The sequence below is a fragment of the Danio aesculapii genome, chromosome 1, assembly GCF_903798145.1.
Source record: "Danio aesculapii chromosome 1, fDanAes4.1, whole genome shotgun sequence".
Classification (NCBI taxonomy): Eukaryota; Metazoa; Chordata; class Actinopteri; order Cypriniformes; family Danionidae; genus Danio; species Danio aesculapii.
This window is the reverse complement of record NC_079435.1, coordinates 9,477,986-9,494,203: the sequence shown is the minus strand read 5'-3', so window position 1 is coordinate 9,494,203 and position 16,218 is coordinate 9,477,986. Positions and strand designations below refer to the sequence as shown.

General features: G+C 34.9%; 1 protein-coding gene across 1 annotated transcript in view; it reads left to right on the top strand.

The window, feature by feature from the left end:
• The window catches only part of mast1a (microtubule associated serine/threonine kinase 1a), a 96,758-nt gene that overhangs the window by 8,158 nt on the left and 72,382 nt on the right, over window positions 1–16,218 (top strand). Inside the window, exons 2-3 of the mRNA XM_056456524.1 lie at window positions 15,215–15,303; window positions 15,662–15,737. Of these exons, the coding sequence (XP_056312499.1) occupies window positions 15,215–15,303; window positions 15,662–15,737 (165 nt within the window). The remainder of the gene's footprint in view (window positions 1–15,214; window positions 15,304–15,661; window positions 15,738–16,218) is intronic.

The following is a 16,218-nucleotide window of genomic DNA, read 5'->3' as shown; positions in this document are numbered from 1 at the left end:
TGCAGTCAAGCCCAAGATTATTCATAGCTCAGTGGTATGATTAATTTTGAGCTTGAATGTACGTAGTGTGTATTTATCACAAATATTGAATTGTCTTTTATTTTTTAACGTTTCCTTTAATATTTGGTTTTAAAGATTTTACTCTAAAGATGTATGTAAACTCCAAATATTATCTGTGTTTTTATTTTGATTTATTAAAGTACTGTACATATATTATTATGTTTAGCAGATCTTTGTTGTCTGATGACATTAATTAATAATAATAAATTAATAGCATATAGAGATTTTTAGTGAGGTGTAAATAAGTTTAAAATGTTTTATATTTTATTTTATTTTATTTAAACAAAAAAACAAGCAGTCAGTGAAATAAAAATGTTTATGATCTGTGTGGTGATTAAATTAATTATTATTAATTATAAATTAACAGCATATATGGAGTTAAAATTAGGCTTTATTTTATAAAATTTTTAATTTATTTTTAATTTTATTTGTTGTTTTTACTTTTGCAGCTAAATGAATTTGCAGTCAGTGAAATAAAAATTATATTTAATATTTTATCAATTTTTATTATAAATGTAAATAGTGACATCAAAATGTAGATTTAAATTTGGATAAATATTTATTAAAAAATTTAATTCTAAATTTTATTATTATAAATTGTAGTTTTTTGTTAATTTATTCCTTATTGTAAAATATTATTTATTTATTTTTAGATATACTTCTGTTTATTTATTCATTTATTATAATTAATTATTTATTTATTTAAATTATTTATTTATTATCATAAATTTCCGTTTATTTTTTATTAATTATTGTAAAAGATTTGTTATTTATTTTTTAGATAAACTTCTGTTTATAACTTCTATTTATTTCAGTTTATTTATTATAATTTATTGATTAATTAAAATAATGTAATTATTATAATAAATTTCAGTTTCTTTGTTCATTTATTCCTTATTGTAAAAAAATGTCATGTATTTTTTTTAGGTGTACTTCTGTTTGCTTATTCATTATAATAATTAATTTATTTATTAAAATTATTTATTATTTAATTATTATACATTTCAGTTTATTTATTTATTCCTTTTTGTAAAATCTTTATTATTTATTTTTAAGATTTTCTTCTGTTTATTACTTCTGTTTATGTCAGCTTATTTATTTTGTTATGTTAGTTTATTGATTAATTATTTCAATATATTTCAGTTTATTTGTTTATTTATTCCTTATTGTAAAATATTTGTTATTTATTTATTTATTTATTTTTCGGTGTAGTTCTGTTTATTAATACTTCTGTTTATTACTTCTGTTTACTTCAGTTTATTTATTTATAAAAATATTGATTGATTAAAATAATTTATTTATTGTAATAAATTTCAGTTTTATGCTTATTTATTCCTTATTGTAAAATATGAATTAATTAATTTAATTAAATAATTTAGCTATTATTTGTTATAACACATTTTAACTTATTTGTTTATTTATTCCTTATGTTTATATGCATTATATTACTTTGGTTCACAAATGACCTCAAAATTGCAAACCTTCTTGGCATCCAGCTGAGAAACAAGCAATAAAACTATCTCACCAATATCTACAGGACTCTGGAGATCTTTCATTTGCAGTCAGTGAGTCTCTCTCTATATGTGAAACAGGGCCATATTTAGGCTGGACACAGAGACACACCTTGTGAAAGCAGGACATCTGGTCTCTCTTTTTCATGTGTTTTTATAATGAGCAGAGTCAGTCTATATTTACCACATTCAGCTCCTGCAACACTTCAGTCTTTCTCTCTTCTGTTTTTTCACCTTCAGCTGTTTCTGTCCTCAAACCACTGTCTGCTCTAGTAACCTTATCCTATCGCCTAGCAACCAGAAGTCACGTGACCTCACATCGCCACGCCCTTTGCATTATAAATTCAGTTTCCAGTCCTTGTGCCTCATATGTGAGGGTGCATTTAGACGTGTGTAAAATGTTAACATGTCATCTTAATGGCTGCTTGTTTAATGTTTTCATTCATTCATTCATTTTCTTTTCAGCTTAGTCCCTTAATCTGGGGTCGCCACAGCGGAATGAACCGCCAACTTATCCAGCATATGCCCTTCCAGCTGCAACCCATCACTGGGAAACATGCATACACACTCATTCACACACATACTTTATTGTCACTTTAACCCACGCGAACACGGGAGAAAACGCACACTCCACACAGAAACGCCAACTGACACAGCTGAGGCTCGAACCAGCGAACTTGCTGCGAGGCGACATTTATTTATTTATTTATTTATTTAATTTTATTTTTTACCAGGATAGATTTTAGTTGATCTAGCCCATATTTTATTTTATTTTATTTTATTTTATTTTATTTTATTTTATTTTATTTTATTTTATTTTATTTTATTTTATTTTATTTTATTTTATTTTATTTTATTTTATTTTATTTTATTTTATTTCAATTCATTTTATTTCATTTATTTTATTTTATTTTATTTTTTTATTTATTATTTCACTTTGGTGCTATTTTACTGATCCATCTGGAACAGTGGTTGTTTTTTAATTTTTTTAATTAATTGGTTTAATTTATTTTATTAAAAAATTGACACAGATTAGATATTTTATTTTATAAATTTATTTCTATTTATTTATTTTTACAAGGATTAGATAATTTTTTTTTTAAACTTCAAGATATTTTGTTGATCTCAATCATAACCCATATTTTATTTTATTTTATTTTATTTTATTTTATTTTATTTTATTTTATTTTATTTTATTTTATTTTATTTTATTGTTTTATTTTATGTATTTTTTATTTATTATTTCCCTTTGATGCTATTTTACTGATCCATCAAGAACTGTGGTTGTTTATAAAACATTTTTTTACACAGATTAGATATTTTATTTTATTAATTTATTTTTGTTATTTATTTATTTATTTATTTATTTTTAATTTTTTTTTTACCTGGGCTAAATAATTTATTTTCAAAATGTGCAAGATATTCCGTTGAGTCATAGGCCATGTTTTATTTTATTTTATTTTATTTTATTTTATTTTATTTTATTTTATTTTATTTTATTTTATTTTATTTTATTTTATTTTATTTTATTTTATTTTATTTTATATTTATTTTATTTTATTTTATTTTATTTTATTTTATGTATTTTTTATTTATTATTTTAGTTAATATTTCACTGATCCATCAAGAACGGTTTTTAATTATTTAATTTATTATTTTTAGGCTTTATTTTATTTTTAATTGTTTTTACACATATTCAACATTTTATTTTGTTTTCAAACTTTGTCAAGGCATTTTTTCAATTATAGTCCATGGTTAACTTAATTAAATTTAAATTTAATTTATTTAATTTTTATTTAATTTATTTAATTTTTATTTAATTTATTTTAATTTATTTTTTAAAGATGTTTTATAAAAAGAAAAAAAAAGATCAAATATATGGGGAGACACGGTGGCTCAGTGGTTAGCACTGTCACCTGACAGCAAGAAGGTCACTGGTTTGAATTCCAGCCATTGTTCCAGCATTCCTCCCCATGTTGGTGTGGGTTTCCTCCGGGTTTCCCCCACAGTCCAAACACATGCGCTATAGGTCAATTAAATAAACTAAATCGGCTATAGTGTATGTGTGTGAATGAGTGTGGATGTTTCCCAGTACTGGATTGCAGATGGAAGGGCATCCGCTGTGTAAAATATACAGTATGCTGGATAAGTTGGTGGTTCATTCTGCTGTGGCGACACCTGATGAATAAAGGGACTAAGCCGAAAAGAAAATGAATGAATGAATGATCAAATATTTGATTGCAATTAGATTAAACTGTGAAATATGTGCTCACAGGTACATTTAGCTGCATCTTGTGAGCAAACCGCTGACTGCTTACCTCCATATCAACAACTTTTTATAGGGAGACCAGTTTGATCGGTAGCTCACCACATACGGCGTCAGACTTGGGACAAAGCACAGTTAAAAGTAACCAAGTAAAGGAAACCCCAAATGCTGAAGAAAGAAACTACTGGACTGCAGCTGAAGTCGAAAAACAAAACACCCGAAATTACATGAAACTCCAGAGGAAATATTGGAAAGCGTGTTGACATAATGAGATTAATCATAATGATAATATATCATGTAAAACGGGAACATAGAGGCACATTCTATAAAGCAAATCATATAAACACCATAATCATATTATTGTCTTATTCAGATTAAGGCAAAACGTTTGATTACTGATGTCCATGTTACCTAGTCAGTGTATTGATGTGCATGTAGATGCGTTGAGTGAGTCAATCTCTGGTGTTGAACAGGTCAGGCTCAGTGTTATTAGTCTTCATTAGTGTCCTTCTAGAGTCTGAGCTGGGGTTAATTGACAAGCTGTCTGGGTCAGTCACCATGGCAACCAGTAATTAACCTCTCACCTTCTGACGACTGACAGGTTGAGGATTTGACAAACAGCAGCGCTTACTCACACAAACTCCCATTCGGGTGTACATTCACCACAGCTGCGTGTCTTTGATTCATAACTGAGTCAAATATGCTGAATTATGAAAGATTTTTACTTTTGAAAAGTTTTCTTTTGTAACAAATTGTACATTGTTACTGTCATTTTTCTGTTATTTTTCTTTCTTTCCTTTTTTCTTTCTTTTTCCTTCCTTCCATTCTGTCCTCCTTCCTTCCTTCAGTTCTACCTTCCTTCCTTCCTTCCTTCCTTCCTTCATTTCTTTCTTCCTTCCATACTTCCTTCTTCCATTCTGTCCTCCTTCCTTCCTTCAGTTCTACCTTCCTTCCTTCCTTCCTTCCTTCAATTCTTTCTTCCTTCCATACTTCCTTTCTTTCATTCTGTCTTCCTTCCATTAGGTATTCCTTCCTTCCTTCTTCCTTCCTTCCTTCATTCTTTCTTTCCTTTCTTCCTATCTTTCTTCACTCATTCTTTCCTTCCTTCATTCCATCTTTCATTTTGTCCTTTCTTTAATTGTCTTCCTTACTTTCCTCCTTCCTTCCTTCCTTCCTTCCTTCCTTCCTTCCTTCCTTCCTTCCTTCCTTCCTTCCTTCCTTCCTTCCTTCCTTCCTTCCTTCCTTCCTTCCTTCATTCATTCTTTCCTTCCTTCCTTCCTTCCTTCCTTTCCTTCCTTCCTTCCTTCCTTCCTTAATTTTTTCCTTTCTTCAATTGTCTTCCTTCCTTCCTTTATTCTATCATTCCTTCCATTTTTTCCTTCCTTCTTTCGTTCCTTCCTTCATTCCTCCCTTTTTTCGTTCCTTTATGTCTTCCTTCCTGCATTCCTTCCTTCCTTTATTCCTTCCCTCTATTCTGTCTTCCTTCCTGCATGCCTTAATTCCTTTATTCCTTCCCTCTATTCTGTCTTCCATATTGATTTTCCTTCCTTCCTTCCTTCCTTCCTTCCTTCCTTTCTTCCTTCCTTCCTTCCTTCCTTCAATTTTCATTCTGTCTTCCTTCTATTCTGTATTCATTCCTTCCATACCTCAATTCTACCTTCCTTTCTTCCATTCTTCCTTTTTCATTCCGTCTTCCATTATGTATTCTTTCCTTCCTTCCTTCCTTCCTTCCTTCCTTTCTTCCTTTTCTCCTTCCTCCCTTCCTTCCTTCCTTCCTTCCTTCCCACCTTCATTCTTTCTTTCCTTTCTTCCATTCTTCACTTATTCCTTCTTTCCTTCCCTCCTTCCTTCCTTCATTTTTAATTGTCTTCCTTACTTTCTTCCTTCCTTCCTTCATTCTTGCATTACTTCCATTTTTCTTCCTTCATTTCTTCGTTTCTTTGTTTGTTCCTTCATTCATTCTTTCCTTCCTTTTATTCATTCTTACTTCATTCCTTCCTTCCATTCTTCCTTTCATTCCGTCTTCCTTCCATTATGTATTACTTCCTTCCTTTTTCCTTTCTTTTTTCTTCCTTCCTTTCCTTCATTCATTCGTTCATTCTTTCTTTCCTTCCTTCCTTCCTTCCTCTCTTTCATACTGTCTTCCATTCTGTTTTCCTTTCTTTCCTCCTCCTTTTCTTCCATCCTTTCATTCTGTTTTCCTTCCTTTTTTCCTTCCTTCCTTTATTCCTTCCTTCTTTGAATTGTCCTTCCTTCCTACCTTCCCTCCATCCTTCCTTTGTTCCCTTTCAATTCTACCTTTCTTTCTTCAATTCTTCATTTATTTCATTCTGTCTTCCTTCCTTCATGTAGTTTCTTCTTCCTCCTTTCTTCATTCCCTTCTTCCTTCCTTTGATTTTTTCTTCCTTTCATTCTGTTTTGCTTCCTTCCTTCAATCCTTCCTTCGATTCTTCCCTCCTTCCTCCCTTCCTTCTTTTCTTTTTTCCGTCCATTCTGTCTTCTATTATTCCTTCTGAGTTTAAAGTTAAAGCATTTTCAAACATTGAGGCAAGGCTTTCTCCAGCTAAAATAACTAAGGCTTAACTAAGCTCAAAAACCTCCTAATTTGCTGCTTATGAATCGTTAGTAAGACAGCACTTGTGTTTGGATTAGTGATATAGAGTAAGATCCCACTTAATGAAAACTAATAAACAGCTAATATCTTAATATTAAGCTGGTAATAACAGAGTGGTTAATAGTGGAAATTCACACTTGAGCTAAAGCATTACCTTGTAACCTGTTAATCTGTTGTAAATTTCAAACCAATTGCATTGGCAGACCCCAGCTTTATTAATTTTTCAGTTCCAGAGCCTTTCTTGTTGTCCGATTCTTTGAAAATCTGAAATGGAGTGTCTGGATCAACTTTTCTTTCATAAATTAAACATTACAGACCAACAGTGATTTCAGGCAGAGGCCGTAAAGATATTTCAGCTGTTTCCTCTTTGCAATAAAACTCTGAAATGCTGTGTTTGTTTACAGTGTAGTTGGCTAAATGGGTCAGCGCTGCTGAATGTCAGTGTTATTGAGTATTTTTGGAGCTGTATAATGCAGTGGATGATTGGCAGCATCAGAAGAGCATCAGGATCTGCTGTTTTCTCCACAGGCGGCCTTGTGTTTTTTACTGCCTGCTTGTCAGAGGTGTTTTTGATTTGTTGCCCTCTTGGAGATCCAACATATATCAAATATATGCATTCAGACATGCACATACAGTTGAAGTCGAAGTTATTAGCCCTCCTGTGAATTTTCTTTTCTTTTTCAAATATTTCCCAAACAATGTTTAACAGAGCAAGGAATTTTTCACAGTATTTCCTATAATATTTTTTTTCTGGAGAAAGTCTTATTTGTTTTATTTCAGCTAGAATAAAAGAGTTTTCATTTTTTTTATAGCCATTTTAAGATTAACATGAAGCAGACGCTGACAAAGGACTTGCGCATTCAAAAGCAGTTTAATAAAGACAAGGGGCCCTATCATACACCCGGCGCAATGCGGCACAAGGCACGACGCAATTGTTGTTTGCTAGTTTCAGCTCTGTGCAAGAGAAAAGCAAACAAGGAAAAACGCTTCGTAATGTTCATGAAGAAACAAGACTCAGGCATGTGTGTGTGAAAGCGAGGTGTTTTTATAGTCCTTGTAATCAGTAAAAATGAGCAGCTGTGTCTCTGTGTCATTGTCCGGATTATTGTCAGCTGTTGCAGGAGTTGATGGGCGCAGTTCTGGGAGTTGTAGTTCGGTAGAAAGTAATCTCCAACAGAGACAACACCGCTGGCAATCACAACCAATATTATTAGCCACCTTAATTAGTTATTTTTTTTCAATTGTCTACAGAACAAACCATCATTTTACAATGACTTGTCTAATTACCCTAACTTGCCTAAATAACCTAATTAAGCCTTTAAATGTCACTTTAAGCTGAATACTAGTGTCTTGAAAAATATCTAATCAAATATTATGTATTGTCATCATGGTAAAGATAAAAGAAATCAGTTATTAGAAATGAGTTATTAAAACTATGGTTATATATATATTATTATTATAACTATTGGTGGGGGGAAATATACAGGGGGGGCTAATAATTCAGGAGGTCTAATAATTTTTGACTGCAGTATTTGTGCTCTGGTCTACAGTTACAGCAGATTCTGTGTGTATATGATCCGCCTGTCAGTCATGTGATCCGATACACATCCGCTCTAGAAGATGCTTCCCGGCTCCAGCTTTATGAAAGAGATACGGGATCAGATTTATCCGCAGTTATACATTACTTTCCTTCTGATAAATATCCTCTGGTAGTTATTGCTTTTGTGTTTTTATCAAATACTTCTAATACAAGGTCATGTTCGTTCATTGATATAAAGCTGATATAAAATAAAATGTGTGTGTGTGTGTGTGTGTGTATGTGTGTATGTGTGTATATGTATATATATATATATATATATATATATATATATATATATATATATATATATATATATATATATATATATATATATATATATATATATATATATATATATATATATATATATATACAGCAAGGGAAATAAGTATTGATCACGTAACCATCTTTCTCAAAAAACATATTTCTAAAGGTGTCGTTGACTTGAAATTGACCCCGGATGTTGGTAACAACATAAGAAATCCAATATATGCAAAGAAAACAAACTAATTAATTTACAAATGAAGTTATGTGTAATAAAATGAAATGACACAGGGAAATGGGTATTGAACACATGAAGAAAGGAAGGTGTAGTAAGACAGTAAAAGCCCAGACAGCAGCTGAAATCTCTCAGTAGTGCTTCAGCAACCCTTTGCCCTTCCTCAGTGTAAATGAATATTAGCTGCTTCAGTACAATATCTACATTATAAGGAGGATGAAGATGAAACCAGAGTGGAAATTTCAGCAAGACAATGATCCAAAACACCGCCAAGGAAACTCTCAAATACTTTCAGAGAAAGAAAATCAAGCTGTAGAATGGCCCAGCCAATCACCTGACTCGAATCCTATAGAAATTACAAAATAAAGATCAGATTTGATAGACGAGACCCACAGAACATCAAGAGTTTTCACCCTGTTGAGATCTATGGAAAACTCACACCTGAGCAATGCATGTGACTTCATTCTCCATATGAGAGGCGTCTTTAAGCTGCAGTCATCAAAAAAAGCCTTTAATATAAAGTGTTAAATACGTTCCAGAGGTTGTTCAGTAATTTCTCCTTATGTCATTTCATGGTTATTACACAGAGCTAACTTTTCCGATTCTTTTAAAAAATTTTATTTATTTTTATGTTTGTATTTATTGGGTTTTGGCAACGCAGTGGCGCAGTAATTAGTGCTGTCGCCTCACAGCAAGAAGGTCACAAGTTCGAGCCTCGGCTGGGTCAGTTGGCATTTCTGTGTGGAGTTTGCATGTTCTCCCTGCGTTCACGTGGGTTTCCTCTGGGTGCTCCGGTTTCCCCCACACTCCAAAGACATGCGGTACAGGTGAATTGGGAAGGCTAAATTGCCCGTAGTGTATGAGTGTGAATGAGTCTGTATAGATAATTCCCAGAGATGGGTTGCAACTGGAAGGGCATCCGCTGTGTAAAACATGTGCTGGATAAGTTGGTGGTTCATTCCACTGTGGCGACCCCAGATTAATAAAGGAACTAAGCCGAAAAGAAAATGAATGAATGAATGTTTGGGTTTTTTCCAAAATCTGGTTCAATTCCATGTCAACAGCTCCTTTAGAAATATTATTCCCAGGAAGAAAAAAACAGGCCAATGTGTTCAATACAATATTAGACTTAATTATAAAAAAAACAAACGGAGATCAAATGAAATAGTTATTATGTAAGTCTTTAAGTTAATATTGTCAAAATGATGTCCATAAATAGACATTAAACATTATTTTTAGACATGACTTCATGTCATTTGCAGTATTATCAGTCTGCACTTCCATAAAAAAATCATCACAATGAAACAGCGAGGGGAAAAATAACTTTCTAAAAATACATAGATGAAAACTAAAGCAGTTGTCAGCCTGAATCTGCGGCTCTCCTCTTATCAGGACGACTCTAAACGAACGCTCGCTGACAAGAAAGCAGATTGTAGCAGCACAGATCCGGCGAGGGCATTGTGAAATATTGAGCAGAAGTGCATTAGCATCAGACTGCAGGAAGCAGCATTAATGTAGGAGAGCGAGACAGGAGACATAAACCTCGCCTTTCTGCTGTCGAATAGCTGCATTACTGTTTCACTTTTCTAATACACACACATACAAATGCACATGCAGACACATACAGTCCCTGACAAAAGTCTTGTCACTTGTGTACAAATTGACTTGAAGTGTCACTGAAATATATTTCTAATCAAGATTTTTTTTTACAAGAAATGGCACATTTTAATCCCAACAGCTTTTGTAATAATGTTTCAGTGCAAAACGAAACTGTCAAAAAGTATTCTAATATTCCCAGCTTTGTAAAACCTATTCAGTCAATTTTTGTGAAGACATAAGTGTTGTCGCCTTGTCAGATGAGCTTCACCTGTGACTAATAATGAATCAATTAGGTCTCAGGTGTGTATAAAAAGAACGCCAGTATACTAGACCTTCACATCAACTGCAAATAGACTTCTGCAAACATGCCTAAGATTCACCCTGAGACTAAAGTGTTGATTGCAACCCAGGCTCATTCTGAAAACGTACCTCCACGGACGTTTCTGGAGATCGCGAAATACGTCCTGGCAGCACGTTTTTCTGCAGTTTTTGTTTACGCGAATCCGCCAGAGGTTGTCGTGTACGCTTTTCGAGATCTCAAATTTCCCTCGCGAGTGCCATTCGCACCTGCTGTTCTCGCGGAAACCCACCAGAGGCCGCTGTCGACTCACTTTTGGACAGACTTTCTGACTGACTGAGTGAACGATCGGCTGACCCACCCTCCCCCTTCCCTAAACCCAACCAACACGTTTCAAAAGCAATGCAAAAAAATAAAAGCCCTCGTCTGACTTTTTTTTTTTTTTACCACATCCTCACCCTTCTATTCACTTGTTTGTTTTATATTTTGGATTCTGTTTTTGCCTGCTTTCTGGAACCGCTCTTCACCGGACTCGAACCCCCGTCTTTGTGGTCAACTCCTCTCTGCATCTCAAATCCGCCGACGGACGTGGCACGCTAACGGGACAAACAGGTTGCAGCCGGAATGCCGTCCATACGGAGGTAAGCGGTCAGCTGGTAAGCGCGAAAAGGAACGGCGTCACACCGCCCTGTAGCGTTCATTTAAAGAAATGAAATGCAGCCATACGTACCTCCGCCTACGTAATTTGATGTCTCCAGAAACGTCCACAGGGCTACGTTTTCACAATGAGCCTGTGTTGGTTGATTATCAAGCACATGAAGACCAGATCCACTGCTGATGTGGCAGACACCTTCGAAGTGTCTTGGCGTCAGGTACAGAGCATAAAAAAAAGATTTGAAGAGACTGGAGATGTTTTTGACAAGCCCAGGTCAGGCAGACCCAGCAGGACAACTGCTCGAGAGGAACGTTTGTTGGCTCGAAAATCTAAGGCCAACCCATTTTCCACGAGCTCCACGAGACCTGGTCACCTGAAATCCCTGTGTCGACCAGAACAGTTTGTCGGATTCTGTCTCGAAATGGCCTCCATGGCTGAATCAGTGCTCAGAAGCCAGCACCAAACAAAAGACAACTGAAAAACCGTGTGGCATTTGCCAAGGCCCACAGCCTGCTAAATGGATGGACACTGGAAACGTGGCAGAAGGTGGATTTTTCAGATGAATCTTCTGTTGAATTTCACCACAGTCGCCGTAAATATTGCAGGAGAACTGCTGAAGCCCGCATGGATCTGAGATTCACCCAAAAAACAGTAAAGTGGTGGACAAATCGTGGTGTGGGGTTACATCCAGTATGGGGGCGTGCGAGAGATCTGCAGGGTGGAAGGCAACATCAATAGTCTAAAATACCAAGAAATCTTAGCTACCTCTTAAATTCCAAACCATAAAAGAGGCCAAATTCTGCAGCAGGATGGTGCTCCATTGCATACTTCCATCTCCACATAAAAGTTCCTCAAGGCGAAGTAGATCAAGATGCTCCAGGATTGGCTATCTCAGTCACCAGATATGAACATCATTGAGCATATGTGGGGTAGGATGAAAGAGAAAGCATGGAAAACAAAACCAAAGAATATTGATGGGAGGATATTGATGGAACTCTGGGAGGCATGCAAGACTGCTTTCTTTGCTATTCCTGATGACTTCATCAATATATTTGCTCATGGAAGTCATACAAGATATTAAATGTGGATCTCACCGTTACTTAATTTGCTGACATATTTTTGTATTTGCTGTAAATTTGTTCAGTTTCCGTATAGGCGACAGAACTTTTGTCTTGCCAAAATGTGACTTTTCTGTTTTGATTAAATGATAAATCATGTTCAAGTACTCTTTAGTTTTGATTCTAGAGTTAAAAGTGACCTGGATTTGTTCTTGACAGGTGTATTGAGAGTCAGTATGTTTTTATTCCAATGAGAATCTAACATGTAGAAACAACAACAACAAACAGATGAAAGAAAAGCAAGAGAATAACAGACAGAAAAAACAAAGATGAGAAGAAAGTGCTGGGAAAGAGGGGGAAATCACTCAAGATTTCAGTCAATAATTGCTGACACACACACACACACACACACACATACATCTGCATGTACAGATCAAGAGTGACGAGCGGGTTCTATATGCAAATGAGCTTTCTGATTATTGCATCATGTCATTAAGCGAGTCTGTAATCTCCAGCTGTGTGTCGGGAAGATGTGTCGGATGTGATGAAGTGTAATGCGGCCAATCACAGCGCTGATTGGTCCTGCGGAGGCTGTCAGTGTAGTTGCCGTGGTGATGTGCCAGTTTACTTTCTGCTCGTCCCTCGAGTCACTTTATTCCTCAGTCTCAGCAGATGTGTGAAGTTCATTCTCCTGTTTTATGCAGTGTGTGTTATATATTTGTTTATTCATTGTTTTTATATTGTATTGAGTAAAATGAGGGGTGAACTCTCCCTTTTTATGTTTTTTTTATTAATATGGAAATATTGAATAATTGTAATGTTATTTTTAATGTAAATAAACTAAAGTAAAAATTGTATACTGTAGATTAGTGTTGGCCGATGTCGACCAATTTGGCATCGTACGATGTCTAATGTGAAACACTGTGATGGACGATCGCATCGTCGTCATAGGTGAATTAATTAGTTATTAATATGAATTCATATTGAATTATTTATGAATTATTAGTTATGAATTATGAATTCATAACGAATTAATTATTTGTAGCCTACCGTTTCAACTACCTGACCCACATGGTATTTGTTTTACCCGTAACCAAATCATAAATAAATAAAGAGAAGTTACACACAATTGACCACCAGTCAATCACCTTTCTGCAGGACTCTGGCATGAATAGGGGGCGTAGCAACCGGGGGAGACGGGGGGAATCTGTCCCCCTCACTTTTAGAGACAGACCATTTAGAAACAGGTGATTAATAATTATATGAACTTATGATCTTATACAGCCGTCCCCCCACTTTTAAAATGTCCGATACGCCCCTGGGCAGAACGATCTGTGTTGTTATAATGGCGTCGACAAACTTGGTTGGTAAAAAAGGCACACAACCAACAGCAACCAACCAACAGTATCTGAAGTTTAGCCTAAAATTACAGGCGTACAAGCGTGAAAGCGAAAGATTGAAGCAGTGTACTGATGCTCTGACACGCTATAGTTTTAAAAAGACAGAAGAGTCGTTATATAGAGACAAGGTTAATTAAATATTACGTTTAAGGACTATAATGAGACGCAATCCAGCGGCATCCTTGATAAACTCTCTGACGTGCACTGCTTTCTGGGGTTTTGTTTACCTGCTGACTGACTGCAGCTTAGACGTCTGCATATGCTGCAGCGTGTGCATGTTTGTGTGTGTATGTGTGTGTGTCTGTGGTCACGTGATGCTCATTTCAGCGGTAAGTAGGGAAAACTTTTCAGAAATGCTAGGTGAAACGCTAGTTTAGATATGGATTGTTTTTGTTCTAAAATGCCGTATTAGTGTAAACGAGGCGTAAGTGTGTATTTTTTATGAGCGGGTTGCTGCTGCGACGGGGGTGGGGTGGAGGATCGCGATGCCGGCTCAGCATCGTGATGTCTATCAGCCATCGGCGATGGAAGATGGCATCGTCTATCGACCCAACCCTACTGTAGACATTGGAAAATATCTGATTAAAAAGAACAAAATCAACTAAAATACTTAAATCTTTACTAAAATCAAAACAAAAAACACAACTGAAAATATAACTAATAATTAGTATAACTAATAATTCATACTATTAAACTATTAAAAAATCAGAAATATATATATTTATTCATTTATATTTATTAAGGTATACTTTTATAACATTTATTATATCTATTATAACCAAAACTATATAGTATATTTTTATCTATATATTATTTTCCTTTGTTTCATATGTTTAATATATAAAATCTAAATAATTCAAACCAATAATTATCCTTATAATGTCACTCGTATGAAAATGCATGACATCAAATATAATATAGAAAAAATAAAATTAATAATTATCTGTGATTTATTAACGTGAATCTGAAATAAAAGGTAATGAAAGCTCTCTGGACTTACAATATTCAGTTATTAAAATATACAAATAGAAACTAATTCAATTGAAATAAATAATATAAAGTAAAATGAGACATAATATCAAATATATACAATTATATACAGAATTCATTTTTAAATAAATAATATTTATATTTATTATAAATAATATGTTTTATTATTATTATTTAATAAGGGCAACACGGTGGTGCAGTTCGAAAAGGTCGCTGGTTTGAGCCCCGGCTGGGCCAGTTGGCACTTCAGTGTGGAGTTTGCATGTTCTCCCCGTGTTAGTGTGGGTTTCCTCTGTGGGCTCCAGTTTCCCCCACACTCCTAAGACATGCGCTACAGGTGAATTAGATTAGCTAAATTGGTTGTAGTGCATGTGAGTGTGTGTGAGAGTGTGTGGGTGTTTCCTAGTGTTGAGTTGCAGCTGGAAGGGCATCCGCTGTGTAAAACATATTCTGGATAAGTTGGTGGTTCATTCTGCCGTGGTAACCCCAGATTAATAAAGGGACTAAGCTGAAAAGAAAATGAATGAATGAATAATTTAAAAAATTTTATAGGCATCAATATCAGTAACTTGATAATAACATGATGTAATTCGGATTGTTAAATTATGCATCTTCCAGACTGGATTGTTTTATTTTCGTCATGCTGAAGGTGACTGACGGTGTGTGTTTATTGTTTGTTTTCCAGCTGTCGCACCAGTAACCGCAAGAGTCTGATCTTGACCAGCACGTCTCCAACTCTTCCCCGACCGCACTCTCCTCTGCCGGGACACATCGGTGAGAGACTTGTCCCGAACACATGTCCTGCTTCTGTGATTTACAGAGTTTATTCAATTCAATAGAGTATTTTCACATCTAGTGTTTTTTCCCCTACCAATATAAATCTTGTCCAGCATGTACCCTATTCAATTCAAGCTTTTCACAATACTTATTGTTTCAAAGCAGCTTTACAAAAGGTGCCCATTACTGCATTACAATCAAAATCAAAAGAGTTAAGGTTATTAGTTACCATCACTTTATTAGTTACTAATAACTTTAACTTTAGAGTGTTATCTCTCTGTTTGTATGTGTGTGTGTGTGTGTGTGTGTGTGTGTGTGTGTGCGTGTGTGTGTGTGTGTGTGTGTTTGCTCATAGGAAGCAGCCCGCTGGACAGCCCGAGGACCTTCTCTCCCAGCGCACCCGCACACTTCTCCTTCGCTTCATCCAGACGGTAAACCCACACATAAACAACCAGCAACAACCTTCATCTCATCTGCCAGAATTATTTGAGACAGCCTGCCAAAAGTGTTTTTATTGTGACCATCAAAGACTAAAGATGGTTCACTCACATTACTATGAATGGGGAAAAGTGCAACGCTCAGTATGGCCGCCATAGCAAAGAAAGTCTCGCCTTCCTGTTAAAATAGCCTGTCGTCAGTCTTTATAGCCACTCGGTTCTGTGGGGGAGGGGTCTGTACAGATTCACTTGTTTGATTCATACAATATCAATTAAACTCTTTCATTTCATTAAACTAGAAAAGTAAAGTTTGTAGACAAACTGTATGGTGTCTTGAGAAAGTCTTGTCTGAAAGTTTGAAGTGCGAGTTTTATTTCATTGTTAAGATGTTGCTAGGTGGTTGCTAGGGTGTTCTTAGTGGTTGCTAAGGTGTTGCTAGGCGGTTGCTGAGATGTTGCTAGGCGGTTGCTAGGGT